Source organism: Haliotis rufescens, unplaced genomic scaffold (assembly GCF_023055435.1).
Source record: "Haliotis rufescens isolate VD_foot unplaced genomic scaffold, xgHalRufe1.0.p SCAF_7, whole genome shotgun sequence".
Classification (NCBI taxonomy): domain Eukaryota; kingdom Metazoa; phylum Mollusca; class Gastropoda; order Lepetellida; family Haliotidae; genus Haliotis; species Haliotis rufescens.
Genome location: NW_025964361.1, coordinates 47,451,505 through 47,466,861, shown reverse-complemented (window position 1 = coordinate 47,466,861; position 15,357 = coordinate 47,451,505). Strand labels below are relative to the sequence as shown.

The window sequence follows — 15,357 nt, the reverse complement described above, 5'->3', positions numbered from 1 at the left end:
TTCTTCTTGTTCGTCGTCTTCTTCTTGTTTGTCGTCTTCTTCTTGTTCGTCGTGTTCTTCTTGTTCGTCTTTTTCTTCTTGTTCGTCTTTTACTTCTTGTTCGTCGTCTTCTTCTTGTTCGTCGTCTTCTTCGTCTTCTTCTTGTTCGTCGTCTTGTTCTTGTTCGTCGTCTTGTTCTTGTTCGTCGTCTTGTTCTTGTTCGTCGTCTTCTTCTTGTTCGTCTTTTTCTTCTTGTTCGTCTTTTTCTTCTTGTTCGTCGTCTTCTTCTTGTTCGTCTTTTTCTTCTTGTTCGTCTTTTTCTTCTTGTTCGTCTTATTCTTCTTGTTCGTCTTTTTCTTCTTGTTCGTCTTTTTCTTCTTGTTCGTCGTCTTCTTCTTGTTCGTCTTTTTCTTCTTGTTCATCTTTGTCTTCTTGTTCGTCGTCTTTTTCTTGTTCGTCGTCTTCTTCTTGTTCGTCGTCTTCTTCTTCTTCTTCGTCTTCTTCTTGTTCGTCGTCTTCTTCTTGTTCGTCTTTTTCCTCTTGTTCGTCTTTTTCTTCTTGTTCGTCTTTTACTTCTTGTTCGTCGTCTTCTTCTTGTTCGTCTTTTTCTTCTTGTTCGTCGTCTTCTTCTTGTTCGTCGTCTTCTTCTTGTTCATCTTTTTCTTCTTGTTCATCATCTTCTTGTTCGTCTTTTTCTGCTTGTTCGTCGTCTTCTTCTTGTTCGTCGTCTTCTTCTTGTTCATCTTTTTCTTCTTGTTCGTCGTCTTTTTCTTGTTCGTCGTCTTCTTCTTGTTCGTCGTCTTCTTCGTCATCTTCTTATTATTATCGGTGCAGTTGCTGTGTAATATTATTGGTGTTGCACAGTCTCTGCTTCCAATGTTTGTTGCGCAGTGGAAGGCGTCGTCGTTGAAGTGTATACCATTCGTCTTTTCTCCACAACAATTGGTGTTACATACCTGTTGACATTAAGACCCGTATTTGCAGTTTTCTGGTGAAAATGAATAAAGCCTTTCCTTTTTGAGCAATCGAGACCCTTGGGCTTCGTATTGATATTGTAAAAAAAAGCGACAAAATTCTTTCCATATCCACAAGTAAAACATTTATCCTTTTACTGCCTCCTCATATTCATCAGTTCGCCGCCTCTTCCCCCTCACTATTCTTCTCTGTCTGTCGCTTCTTTTATACTTTTGCTCCTGCTCGCAGCCTAGTGGTTAAAGCCTTCGCTCGTCACGGCGAAAAACGGGTTAATACCTGACATGGGTACAATGTGTGAGTGAGTTGTATTTAACGCCGCTTTTAACAGTATTCCAGTTATATCGCGGCGTGTCAGCTTAATGTGGCAGGAAAGCCCGGTGTGATGCAGGTCTCCGACGTTTATCACTTCGGTGAAACCCACGAGCACGGGTATGGTACTGACTAACCTAGAAACATAATCGTGGCGAATCGGGATTCGAACCCACCATCATAGATTTCTGGTGTGCCCAAGGGACGCAACTCTGAACAGCGAATTGCGGGTACAATGTGTGAAGCCCATTACTGGGGTCCCCCGCTGTGATATTGCTGGAACATTGCTAAAAGCGGCGTAAAACCACACTCTTTCAGTCTTTCATCTAATATCACCTGCTCAACTCCTCTCTAATTCCTTTCCCCTTCTACTCCTCCCCTTCTCCCCTTCTTAGAGCTCCAGATAACTATTGAGCATCTGAAGTTTTACTCGAAGGTCTCCATTTCAATTGTTTTATTACATTTTACATTTGGTAACGAATATTTTTTCACTTATCTATTCATCACTCATGTGGATTTTTCTCCAAATGAGTAAACATTTTGAGATTTCAAAAAAATAAAATAGTGTTTCAGATGTGAGTGAGTGAGTATGGTTTTACGCCGCTTTTAGCAATATTCCAGCAATATCACGGCGGGTGTTTCAGATGTATTTAACGGTTCTAAATATGGGCTTGACTCGGAAAGTAAAATATCTTGTAATTGTGAAATTAGCTCCGTTGTACGCATGCTGAAAAAACTTCATTGGGTATTTACTTGTGCTGTTTTATACATTTTTTCATTTAATGCATGGGTTACTGTACGCACGTTAATTGAAAGTAATTGGGTTTTGAATATTTTATTCATGTACACATTTTAATTTAGGGGGTATTTAACGCAAACACGTAGCTTATTTGCAGCTCTGAGCCTTCTTCTCAAACATCTCCTCCCCTCCTACTCATTGCCCAAATCATTCTGGTTCTCCTCTTCTCCATCTTCTTCTTCTCCTTCTCCTACATCTATTTGTACATTAACTTTATGGAACTGTTTTCTATTTTCAGGGGGGCGGTCGGGTAGCCTAGTGGTTAAAGCGTTCGCTCGTCACGCCGAAGACCCGGGTTCGATTCCCGACATGGGTACAATGTGTGAAGCCCATTTCTGGTGTCCCCCGCCGTGATATTGCTGGAATATTGCTAAAAGCGGCGTAAAACCTCACTCACTCACTCACTCACTCACTCACTCTATTTTCAGGTCGATAGTGCTGATGTTTTGGGCCCTTACTACTACCGAGATGACGCCATGAAGGTGTATAACGCCATCAAGACATATGTCAGCAAATACGTCCAAGTATATTACAGTAAGTCTATTACAGCCAACTGATTGGTTCAGACACAGGACAAAAACATGGGCAGAATCGTCAGCCATCACGGTACATGAATATTGAATCATAAGCATTGTGGTAATGATATGAAAGAAACATGTTAGAACATTTAAATTCGAATCTACAATGGATTAGTTGTAGTGGAAGTATACAAGTATGACGCCATCAGTTGATGACTTCATTCCAATTTCTTTATGCAGTAAACATTGTTGAAAACGTTGGTATGTGCACAGTGTGTCAGCATTATGTGTTGTCTCTGTTTGTCTGTTGATTAACGCCGCACTCAGCAATATTCCAGCTATATGACGGCGGTCTGTAAATAATCGTGTCTGGACCAGACAATCCAGTGATTGACATCATGAGCATCGATCCATGCAATTGGGATACGATGACATGCATCAACCAAGTCAGCGAGTCTGACCACCCGATCCCGTTAGTCGCCTCTTACAACAGGCATAGTCGCCTATTACGGCAAGCATGGGTTGCTGAAGACCTATTCTACCCCGGATCTTCACGGGTCTACGGGAAACATGAGGATAACGCAATAGGCTTCACGTTAAATTACCAACTATCAAATACTAGATAGCACAAGTAGAAAAAAGAAGATGTAGTTCATTTAGTTCGTATTGTAGGTGTGCACAGATATGGTCCTTAAAGGCTCTTTTGGAGCATGTCTCGAGGGAGAGATAGACCAAAGGCTATGTAGCTCGTATGCATCATGGGATGTTTAGACAAAAGATGTACCTCGCCTTATCCATGTGTCGCCGAGGGGCTTGACTAAATGTGTGGCTCCTCTTATCTATGCGTCACGGAATGACTAAGTTAGAGATTAGCTCATCTTATCTACGCATCACGGAAAGACTAAACTAAAGATGAAACTCGTCTTATCTATGCGTCACGAAATGGCTAGACTGAGGGTTTAGCTCCTCTTATCTATGCCTCACGGAATGAGAAAACTAAAAATGTAGCTCGTCTTATCTATACATCACGGAATGACTAAACTAAAGATGTAGCTCGTCTTATCTATGCGTCACGGAATGACTAAACTAATGATGTAGCTCGTCTTATCTATGCGTTACGCAATGACTAACAAAATATATAGCTAGTCTCTTCTATGTGTCACGGAATGGCTAGACTAAAGATGTAGTTCGTCTTATCTATGTGTCACGGAATGGCTAGACTAAAGATGTAGTTCGTCTTATCTATGTGTCACGAAATGGCTAGACTAAAGATGTAGTTCGTCTTATCTATGTGTCACGGAATGACTAAACTAAGACGTAGCTCATCTTATATATGCGTCTAGGAATGACTAAACTAATGATGTAGCTTGTCTTATCTACGCGTCACGTTATGACTAAACAAAAGATGTTGCTTGTCTTATCTGTACCTCACGGAATGACTTAACTAAAGACGTAGCTCGTCTAATCTATACGTCACGGAATGACTAAACTAAAGATAAAGCTAGTCTCTTCTATGTGTCATGGAATGGCTAGACTAAAGATGTAGTTCGTCTTATCTATGTGTCACGGAATGACTAACTAAAGACGTAGCTCGTCTATTCTTTACATCACGGAATGACTAAACTAAAGATATAGCTAGTCTCTTCTATGTGTCACTGAATGGCTAGACTAAAGATGTAGTTCGTCTTATCTATGTGTCACGGAATGACTAACTAAAGACGTAGCTCGTCTATTCTTTACATCACGGAATGACTAAACTAAAGATATAGCTAGTCTCTTCTATGTGTCACCGAATGACTAAACTAAAGATGTAGCTTGTCTTATCTATGCGTCACGGAATGACTAAACTAATAATGTAGCTCATAGAACCTACGCATCACGGCATGACTAAACTAAATATGTAGATCGTCTGATATATGCGTTACGGAATGACTTAACTAAAGATGTAGCTAGTGTTATCTATGTGTTACGGAATGACTTAACTAAAGATGTAGCTTGTCTTACCTATGTGTCACGGAATGACTAAACTAAGGATGTAGCTTGTCTTACCTATGCGTCATGTTATGACTAAACTAAAGATGTAGCTCATCTTATAATGCGTCACGGAATGACTTAACTAAAGATGTAGCTCCTCTTATCTATACATCACGGAATGGCTAAACTAAAGATGTAGCTCGTCTTATCTATGCATTACAGAATGACTAAACTGAAGATGTAGCTTCTCTTATCTACGCGTCACGGAATGATTAAACTAAAGACGTGGCTCGTCTTATCTATACTTCACACAATGATTAAACTAAAGACGTAGCTCATCTTATCTATACGTCACGGAATGACTAAACTAAAGACGTAGCTCTTCTTATCTATACGTCACGGAATGACTTATCTAAAGATGTATCTCGTCTAACCTATGCATCACTGAAAGACTAAACTGAAGATGTAGCTCAACTTATCTACGCATCACGGAATGACTAAACTAAAGATGTAGCTTGTCTTATCTATGCGTCACGTTATGACTAAACAAAAGATGTTGCTCGTCTTATCTGTACCTCACGGAATGACTTAATTAAAGACGAAGCTCGTCTAACCTATACGTCACGGAATGCCTTAACTAAAGATATAGCTAGTCTCTTCTATGTGTCACGGAATGGCTAGACTAAAGATGTAGCTCATCTTATCTACGCATCACGGAATGACTAAACTAAAGATGTAGCTTCTCTTATCTACGCGTCATGTTATGACTAAACTAAAGATGTAGCTCATCTTACAAATGCATCACGGAATGACTAAACTAAAGATGTAGCTTGTCTTATATATGTATCACGGAATGACTAAACTAAAGATGTAGCTCATCTTATCTACGCATCACGGATTGACTAAACTAAAGATGTAGCTTCTCTTATCTACGCGTCATGTTATGACTAAACTAAAAATGTAGCTCATCTTACATATGCATCACGGAATGACTAAACTAATGATGTAGCTTGTCTTATATATGCACCACGGAATGACTAAACTAAAGATGTAGCTCATCTTATCTACGCATCACGGAATGACTAAACTAAAGATGTAGCTTGTCTTACATATGTGTCATGTTATGACTAAACTAAAGATGTAGCTCATCTTATATATGCGTCACGGAATGACTAAACTAAAGATGTAGCTTGTCTTATCTATGTGTCACGTTATGACTTAACTAAAGATGTAGCTCATCTTATCTACGCATCACGGATTGACTAAACTAAATATGTAGCTTGTCTTATCTACGCGTCACGTTATGACTAAACAAAAGATGTTGCTTGTCTTATCTGTACCTCACGGAATCACTAACTAAAGACGTAGCTTGTCTAATCTATACGTCACGGAATGACTAAACTAAAGATAAAGCTAGTCTCTTCTATGTGTCATGGAATGGCTAGACTAAAGATGTAGTTCGTCTTATCTATGTGTCACGTTATGACTAAACAAAAGATGTAGCTCGTCTTATCTACGCATCACGCAATGACTTAACTCAAGACGTAGCTCGTCTAATCTATACGTCACGGAATGACTAAACTAAAGATAAAGCTAGTCTCTTCTATGTGTCATGGAATGGCTAGACTAAAGATGTAGTTCGTCTTATCTTTGTGTCACGGAATGACTAAACTAAAGATGTAGCTCATCTTATATATCCGTCACGGAATGACTAAACTAATAATGTAGATCGTCTTATCTATGCGTTACGCAATGACTAACTAAAGATATAGCTAGTCTCTTCTATGTGTCACAGAATGGCTAGACTAAAGATGTAGTTCGTCTTATCTATGTGTCAAGGAATGGCTAGACTAAAGATGTAGTTCGTCTTATCTATGTGTCACGGAATGCCTAGTCTAAAGATGTAGTTCGTCTTATCTATGTGTCACGGAATGACTAAACTAAAGCTGTAGCTCATCTTATATATGCGTCACGGAATGACTAAACTAATGATGTAGCTCGTCTTATCTATGCGTTACGCAATGACTAACTAAAGATATAGCTAGTCTCTTCTATGTGTCATGGAATGGCTAGGCTAAAGATGTAGTTCGTCTTATCTATGTGTCACGGAATGGCTAGACTAAAGATGTAGTTCGTCTTATCTATGTGTCACGGAATGGCTAGACTAAAGATGTAGCTCGTCTTATCTATGCGTCAGGGAATGATTAAAATAAAGATAAGCTTGTCTTATCTACGCATCACGGAATGACTAAACTAAATATGTAGCTCGTCTTATATATGCATGACGGAATGACTAAACTAATGATGTAGCTCGTCTTATCTATGCGTTACGCAATGACTAACTAAAGATATAGCTAGTCTCTTCTATGTGTCACGGAATGGCTAGGCTAAAGATGTAGTTCGTCTTATCTATGTGTCACGGAATGGCTAGACTAAAGATGTAGCTCGTCTTATCTATGTGTCACGGAATGACTAAACTAAAGACGTAGCTCAACTTATATATGCGTCACGGAATGACTAAACTAATCATGTAGCTCGTCTTATCTATGCGTTACGCAATGACTAAACTAAAGATATAGCTAGTCTCTTCTATGTGTCACGGAATGGCTAGACTAAAGATGTAGTTCGTCTTATCTATGTGTCACGTTATGACTAAACTAAAGATGTAGCTCATCTTACCTACGCATCACGGAATGACTAAACTAAAGATGTAGCTAGCGTTATCTATGCATCACAGAATTGCTAGACTAAGGATGTAGCGCCTCTTATCTATTCGTCACAGAATGACTAAACTAAAGATGTAGCTTGTCTTACCTATGCGTCATGTTATGACTAAACCAAAGATGTAGCTCGTCTTATATATGCGTCACGGAATGACTAAACTAAAGATGTAGCTTGTCTTATCTATTCGTCACAGAATGACTAAACTAAAGATGTAGCTCGTCTGATCTTTGTGTCACGGAATGACTAAACTGAAGATGTAGCTTGTCTTATCTATTCGTCACAGAATGACTAAACTAAAGATGTAGCTTGTCTTACCTATGCGTCATGTTATGACTAAACTAAAGATGTAGCTCATCTTATATATGCGTCACGGAATGACTAAACTAAAGATGTAGCTCTTCTTATCTATACGTCACGGAATGACTTATCTAAAGATGTAGCTCGTCTTACCTTTGCATCACGGAATGACTGAAATGAAGATTAGCTTGTCTTATCTATGCGTCACTGAATGACTAAACTGAAGATGTAGCTCATCTTATCTACGCATCACGGAATGACTAAACTAAATATGTAGTTTGTCTTATCTACGCGTCATGTTATGACTAAACAAAAGATGTTGCTTGTCTTATCTGTACCTCACGGAATGACTTAACTAAAGACGAAGCTTGTCTAATCTATACGTCACGGAATGACTAAACTAGAGATATAGCTAGTCTCTTCTATGTGTCACGGAATGGCTAGACTAAAGATGTAGCTTGTCTTATATATGCATCACGGAATGACTAAACTAAAGATGTAGCTCATCTTATCTACGCATCACGGAATGACTAAACTAAAGATGTAGCTTGTCTTATCTATGCGTCATGTTATGACTAAACTAAAGATGTAGCTCATCTTATATATGCATCACGGAATGACTAAACTAAAGATGTAGCTTGTCTTATCTATGTGTCACGTTATGACTAAACTAAAGATGTAGCTCATCTTATCTACGCATCACGGAATGACTAAACTAAAGATGTAGCTTGTCTTACCAATGTGTCATGTTATGACTAAACTAAAGATGTAGCTCATCTTATATATGCGTCATGGAATGACTAAACTAAACATGTAGCTTGTCTTATCTATGTGTCACTTTATGACAAAACTAAAGATGTAGCTCATCTTATCTACACATCACGGAATGACTAAACTAAATATGTAGCTTGTCTTATCTACGCGTCACGTTATGACTAAACAAAAGATGTTGCTAGTCTTATCTGTACCTCACGGAATGACTAAACTAAAGATAAAGCTAGTCTCTTCTATGTGTCATGGAATGGCTAGACTAAAGATGTAGTTCGTCTTATCTATGTGTCACGGAATGACTTAACTAAAGACGTAGCTCGTCTAATCTATACGTCACGGAATGACTAAACTAAAGATAAAGCTAGTCTCTTCTATATGTCACGGAATGGCTAAACTAAAGATGTAGTTTGTCTTATCTTTGTGTCACGGAATGACTAAACTAAAGATGTAGCTCATATTATATATGCGTCACGGAATGACTAAACTAAAGACGTAGCTCGTCTTATCTATGTGTCACGGAATGACTAAACTAAGGATTAGCTTGTCTTATCTACGCATCAAGGAATGACTAAACTAAAGATTTAGCTCATCTTATCTATACGTCATGGAATGACTAAACTAAAGATGTAGCTCATCTTATCTATGCATCACGGAATGACTAAACTAAAGATGTAGCTTGTCTTATCTATGTGTCACGTTATGACTAAACTAAAGATGTAGCTCATCTTATATATGCGTCACGGAATGACTAAACTAAAGACGTAGCTCGTCTTATCTATGTGTCACGGAATGACTAGCTAAGGATTAGCTTGTCTTATCTACGCATCAAGGAATGACTAAACTAAAGATTTAGCTCATCTTATCTATACGTCACGGAATGACTAAACTGAAGATTAGCTTATCTTATCTACGCATCACGGAATGACTAAACTAAATATGTAGCTTGTCTTATCTCTGCGTTACGCAATGACTAACTAAAGATATAGCTAGTCTCTTCTATGTGTCACGGAATGGCTAGACTAAAGATGTAGCTTGTCTTACCTATGTGTCATGTTATGACTAAACTAAAGATGTAGCTCATCTTATATATGCGTCATGGAATGACTAAACTAAAGATGTAGCTTGTCTTATCTATGTGTCACGTTATGACTAAACTAAAGATGTAGCTCATCTTATCTACACATCACGGAATGACTAAACTAAATATGTAGCTTGTCTTATCTACGCGTCACGTTATGACTAAACAAAAGATGTTGCTCGTCTTATCTGTACCTCACGGAATGACTAAACTAAAGATAAAGCTAGTCTCTTCTATGTGTCATGGAATGGCTAGACTAAAGATGTAGTTCGTCTTATCTATGTGTCACGGAATGACTTAACTAAAGACGTAGCTCGTCTAATCTATACGTCACGGAATGACTAAACTAAAGATAAAGCTAGTCTCTTCTATATGTCACGGAATGGCTAAACTATAGATGTAGTTTGTCTTATCTTTGTGTCACGGAATGACTAAACTAAAGATGTAGCTCATCTTATCTATGCATCACGGAATGACTAAACTAAAGATGTAGCTTGTCTTATCTATGTGTCACGTTATGACTAAACTAAAGATGTAGCTCATCTTATATATGCGTCACGGAATGACTAAACTAAAGACGTAGCTCGTCTTATCTATGTGTCACGGAATGACTAGCTAAGGATTAGCTTGTCTTATCTACGCATCAAGGAATGACTAAACTAAAGATTTAGCTCATCTTATCTATACGTCACGGAATGACTAAACTGAAGATTAGCTTATCTTATCTACGCATCACGGAATGACTAAACTAAATATGTAGCTTGTCTTATCTCTGCGTCACGTTATGACTAAACAAAAGATGTAGCTCGTCTTATCTATACCTCACTGAATGACTTAACTAAAGACGTAGCTCGTCTTATCTATACGTCACGGAATGACTAAACTAAAGATATAGCTAGTCTCTTCTATGTGTCACTGAATGGCTAGACTTAAGATGTAGCTCGTCTTATCTATGTGTCACGGAATGACTAAACTAAAGATGTAGCTTGTCTTATCTATGCGTCACGGAATGACTAAACTAAAGACGTAGCTCGTCTTATCTATGTGTCACGGAATGACTAAACTAACGATAAGTTTGTCTTATCTACGCATCAAGGAATGACTAAACTAAAGATTTAGCTCATCTTATCTATACGTCATGGAATGACTAAACTAAAGATGTAGCTCATCTTATCTACGCATCACGGAATCACTAATCTAATCATGTAGCTCGTCTTATCTATGCGTTACGCAATGACTAACTAAAGATATAGCTAGTCTCTTCTATGTATCACGTTATGACTAAACTAAAGATGTAGCTCATCTTACCTACGCATCACGGAATGACTAAACTAAAGATGTAGCTCATCTTATATATGCGTCATGGAATGACTTAACTAATAATATAGCTCGTCTCATCTACGCATCACGCAATGACTTAACTAAAGGCTTAGCTCGTCTAATCTATACGTCACGGAATGACTAAACTAAAGATATAGCTAGTCTCTTCTATGTGTTACGGAATGGCTAAACTTAAGATGTAGTTCGTCTTATCTATGTGTCACCGAATGACTAAACTAAAGATGTAGCTTGTCTTATCTATGCGTCACGGAATGACTAAACTAAAGACGTAGCTCGTCTTATCTATGTGTCACGGAATGACTAAACTAAGGATAAGCTTGTCTTATCTACGCATCAAGGAATGACTAAACTAAAGATTTAGCTCATCTTATCTATACGTCATGGAATGACTAAACTAAAGATGTAGCTCATCTTATCTACGCATCACGGAATGACTGAAATAAAGATGTAGCTTGTCTTATCTATGTGTCACGTTATGACTAAACTAAAGATGTAGCTCATCTTATATATGCGTCACGGAATAACTAAACTAAAGACGTAGCTCGTCTTATCTATGTGTCACGGAATGACTAGCTAAGGATTAGCTTGTCTTATCTACGCATCAAGGAATGACTAAACTAAAGATTTGGCTCATCTTATCTATACGTCACGGAATGACTAAACTGAAGATTAGGTTATCTTATCTACGCATCACGGAATGACTAAACTAAATATGTAGCTTGTCTTATCTCTGCGTCACGTTATGACTAAACAAAAGATGTAGCTCGTCTTATCTATACCTCACGGAATGACTTAACTAAAGACGTAGCTCGTCTTATCTATACGTCACGGAATGACTAAACTAAAGATATAGCTAGTCTCTTCTATGTGTCACTGAATGGCTAGACTTAAGATGTAGCTCGTCTTATCTATGTGTCACGGAATGACTAAACTAAAGATGTAGCTTGTCTTATCTATGCGTCACGGAATGACTAAACTAAAGACGTAGCTCATCTTACCTACGCATCACGGAATGACTAAACTAAAGATGTAGCTCATCTTATATATGCGTCATGGAATGACTTAACTAATAATATAGCTCGTCTCATCTACGCATCACGCAATGACTTAACTAAAGCCTTAGCTCGTCTAATCTATACGTCACGGAATGACTAAACTAAAGATATAGCTAGTCTCTTCTATGTGTTACGGAATGGCTAAACTTAAGATGTAGTTCGTCTTATCTATGTGTCACCGAATGACTAAACTAAAGATGTAGCTTGTCTTATCTATGCGTCACGGAATGACTAAACTAAAGACGTAGCTCGTCTTATCTATGTGTCACGGAATGACTAAACTAAGGATAAGCTTGTCTTATCTACGCATCAAGGAATGACTAAACTAAAGATTTAGCTCATCTTATCTATACGTCATGGAATGACTAAACTAAAGATGTAGCTCATCTTATCTACGCATCACGGAATCACTAATCTAATCATGTAGCTCGTCTTATCTATGCGTTACGCAATGACTAACTAAAGATATAGCTAGTCTCTTCTATGTATCACGTTATGACTAAACTAAAGATGTAGCTCATCTTACCTACGCATCACGGAATGACTAAGCTAAAGGCGTAGCTTATCTTATCTATACATCACGGAATGACTAAACTAAAGATTAGCTCGTATGATATATGCGTTACGGAATGACTAAACTAAAGATGTAACTAGCGTTATCTATGCATCACGGAATTGCTAGACTAAGGATGTAGCGCCTCTTATCTATTCGTCACAGAATGACTAAACTAAAGATGTAGCTGGCCTTACCTATGCGTCATGTTATGACTAAACTAAAGATGTAGCTCGTCTTATATATGCGTCACGGAATGACTAAACTAAAGATGTAGCTTGTCTGATCTATTCGTCACAGAATGACTAAACTAAAGATGTAGCTCGTCTTATCTTTGTGTCACGGAATGACTAAACTAAAGATGTAGCTTGTCTTATCTATTCGTCACAGAATGACTAAACTAAAGATGTAGCTTGTCTTACCTATGCGTCATGTAATGACTAAACTAAAGATGTAGCTCATCTTATATATACGTCACGGAATGACTAAACTAAAGATGTAGCTCTTCTTATCTATACGTCACGGAATGACTTATCTAAAGATGTAGCTCGTCTTACCTATGCATCACGGAATGACTGAAATGAAGATTAGCTTGTCTTATCTATGCGTCACTGAATGACTAAACTGAAGATGTAGCTCATCTTATCTACGCATCACGGAATGACTAAACTAAATATGTAGCTTGTCTTATCTACGCGTCACGTTATGATTAAACAAAAGATGTTGCTCGTCTTATCTGTACCTCACGGAATGACTTAACTAAAGAGGAAGCTCGTCTAATCTATACGTCACGGAATGACTAAACTAAAGATATAGCTAGTCTCTTCTATGTGTCACGGAATGGCTAGACTAAAGATGTAGCTCATCTTATCTACGCATCAAGGAATGACTAAACTAAATATGTAGCTTGTCTTATCTACGCGTCATGTTATGACTAAACTAAAGATGTAGCTCATCTTATATATGCATCACGGAATGACTAAACTAAATATGTAGCTTGTCTTATCTCTGCGTCACGTTATGACTAAACAAAAGATGTTGCTCGTCTTATCTGTACCTCACGGAATGACTTAACTAAAGACGAAGCTCGTCTAATCTATACGTCACGGAATGACTAAACTAAAGATATAGCTAGTCTCTTCTATGTGTCACGGAATGGCTAGACTAAAGATGTAGCTCATCTTATCTACGCATCACGGAATGACTAAACTAAAGATGTAGCTTGTCTTACCTATGTGTCATGTTATGACTAAACTGAAGATGTAGCTCATCTTATATATGCATCACGGAATGACTAAACTGAAGATGTAGCTTGTCTTATCTATGTGTCACGTTATGACTAAACTAAAGATGTAGCTTATCTTATCTACGCATCACGGAATGACTAAGCTAAATATGTAGCTTGTCTTATCTACGCGTCACGTTATGACTAAACAAAAGATGTTGCTTGTCTTATCTGTACCTCACGGAATGACTTAACTAAAGACGTAGCTCGTCTAATCTATACGTCACGGAATGACTAACCTAAAGATAAAGCTAGTCTCTTCTATGTGTCATGGAATGGCTAGACTAAAGATGTAGTTCGTCTTATCCATGTGTCAAGGAATGACTTAACTAAAGATGTAGCTCGTCTTATCTACGCATCACGGAATGACTAAACTAAATATGTAGCTTGTCTTATCTACTCATCATGTTATGACTAAACTAAAGATGTAGCTCATCTTATATATGCATCACGGAATGACTAAACTAAAGATGTAGCTTGTCTTATCTATGTGTCACGTTATGACTAAACTAAAGATGTAGCTCATCTTATCTACGCATCACGGAATGACTAAACAAAAGATGTAGCTTGTCTTACCTATGTGTCATGTTATGACTAAACTAAAGATGTAGCTCATCTTATATATGCGTCACGGAATGACTAAACTAAAGATGTAGCTTGTCTTATCTATGTGTCACGTTATGACTAAACTAAAGATGTAGCTCATCTTATCTACGTATCACGGAATGACTAAACTAAATATGTAGCTTGTCCTATCTACGCGTCACGTTATGACTTAACAAAAGATGTTGCTTGTCTTATCTGTACCTCACGGAATGACTTAACTAAAGACGTAGCTTGTCTAATCTATACGTCACGGAATGACTAAACTAAAGATAAAGCTGGTCTCTTCTATGTGTCATGGAATTGCTTAACTAAAGATGTAGTTCGTCTTATCTATGTGTCACGGAATGACTTAACTAAAGACGTAGCTCGTCTAATCTTTACGTCACGGAATGACTAAACTAAAGATATAGCTAGTCTCTTCTATGTGTCACGGAATGGCTAGACTAAAGATGTAGTTCGTCTTATCTTTGTCTCACGGAATGACTAAACTAAAGATGTAGCTCATCATATATATGCGTCACGGAATGACTTAACTAATAATGTAGCTCGTCTTATCTACGCATCACGCAATGACTTAACTAAAGGCGTAGCTCATCTAATCTATACGTCACGGAATGACTAAACTAAAGATATAGCTAGTCTCTTCTATGTGTTACGGAATGGCTAAACTAAAGATGTAGCTCATCTTATATATGCGTCACGGTATGACTAAACTAAAGACGTAGCTCGTCTTATCTATGTGTCACGGAATCACTAAACTAAGGATTAGCTTGTCTTATCTACGCATCCAGGAATGACTTAACTAAAGATTTAGCTCATCTTATCTATACGTCACGGAATGACTAAACTAAAGATGTAGCTCATCTTATCTACGCATCACGGAATGACTAAACTAAAGATGTAGCTTGTCTTATCTATGTGTCACGTTATGCCTAAACTAAAGATGTAGCTCATCTTATATATGCGTCAAGGAATGACTAAACTAAAGACGTAGCTCGTCTTATCTATGTGTCACGGAATGACTAGCTAAGGATTAGCTTGTCTTATCTACGCATCAAGGAATGACTAAACTAAAGATTTAACTCATCTTATC

The 15,357-nt window shown here is 37.9% G+C and overlaps 1 protein-coding gene across 1 annotated transcript in view; it reads left to right on the top strand.

Moving 5' to 3' along the window:
• The window catches only part of LOC124143720 (arachidonate 12-lipoxygenase, 12R-type-like), a 79,008-nt gene that overhangs the window by 53,065 nt on the left and 10,586 nt on the right, over positions 1 to 15,357 (top strand). The window contains exon 9 of the mRNA XM_048388014.1: positions 2,491 to 2,596. Within this exon, the coding sequence (XP_048243971.1) occupies positions 2,491 to 2,596 (106 nt within the window). The remainder of the gene's footprint in view (positions 1 to 2,490; positions 2,597 to 15,357) is intronic.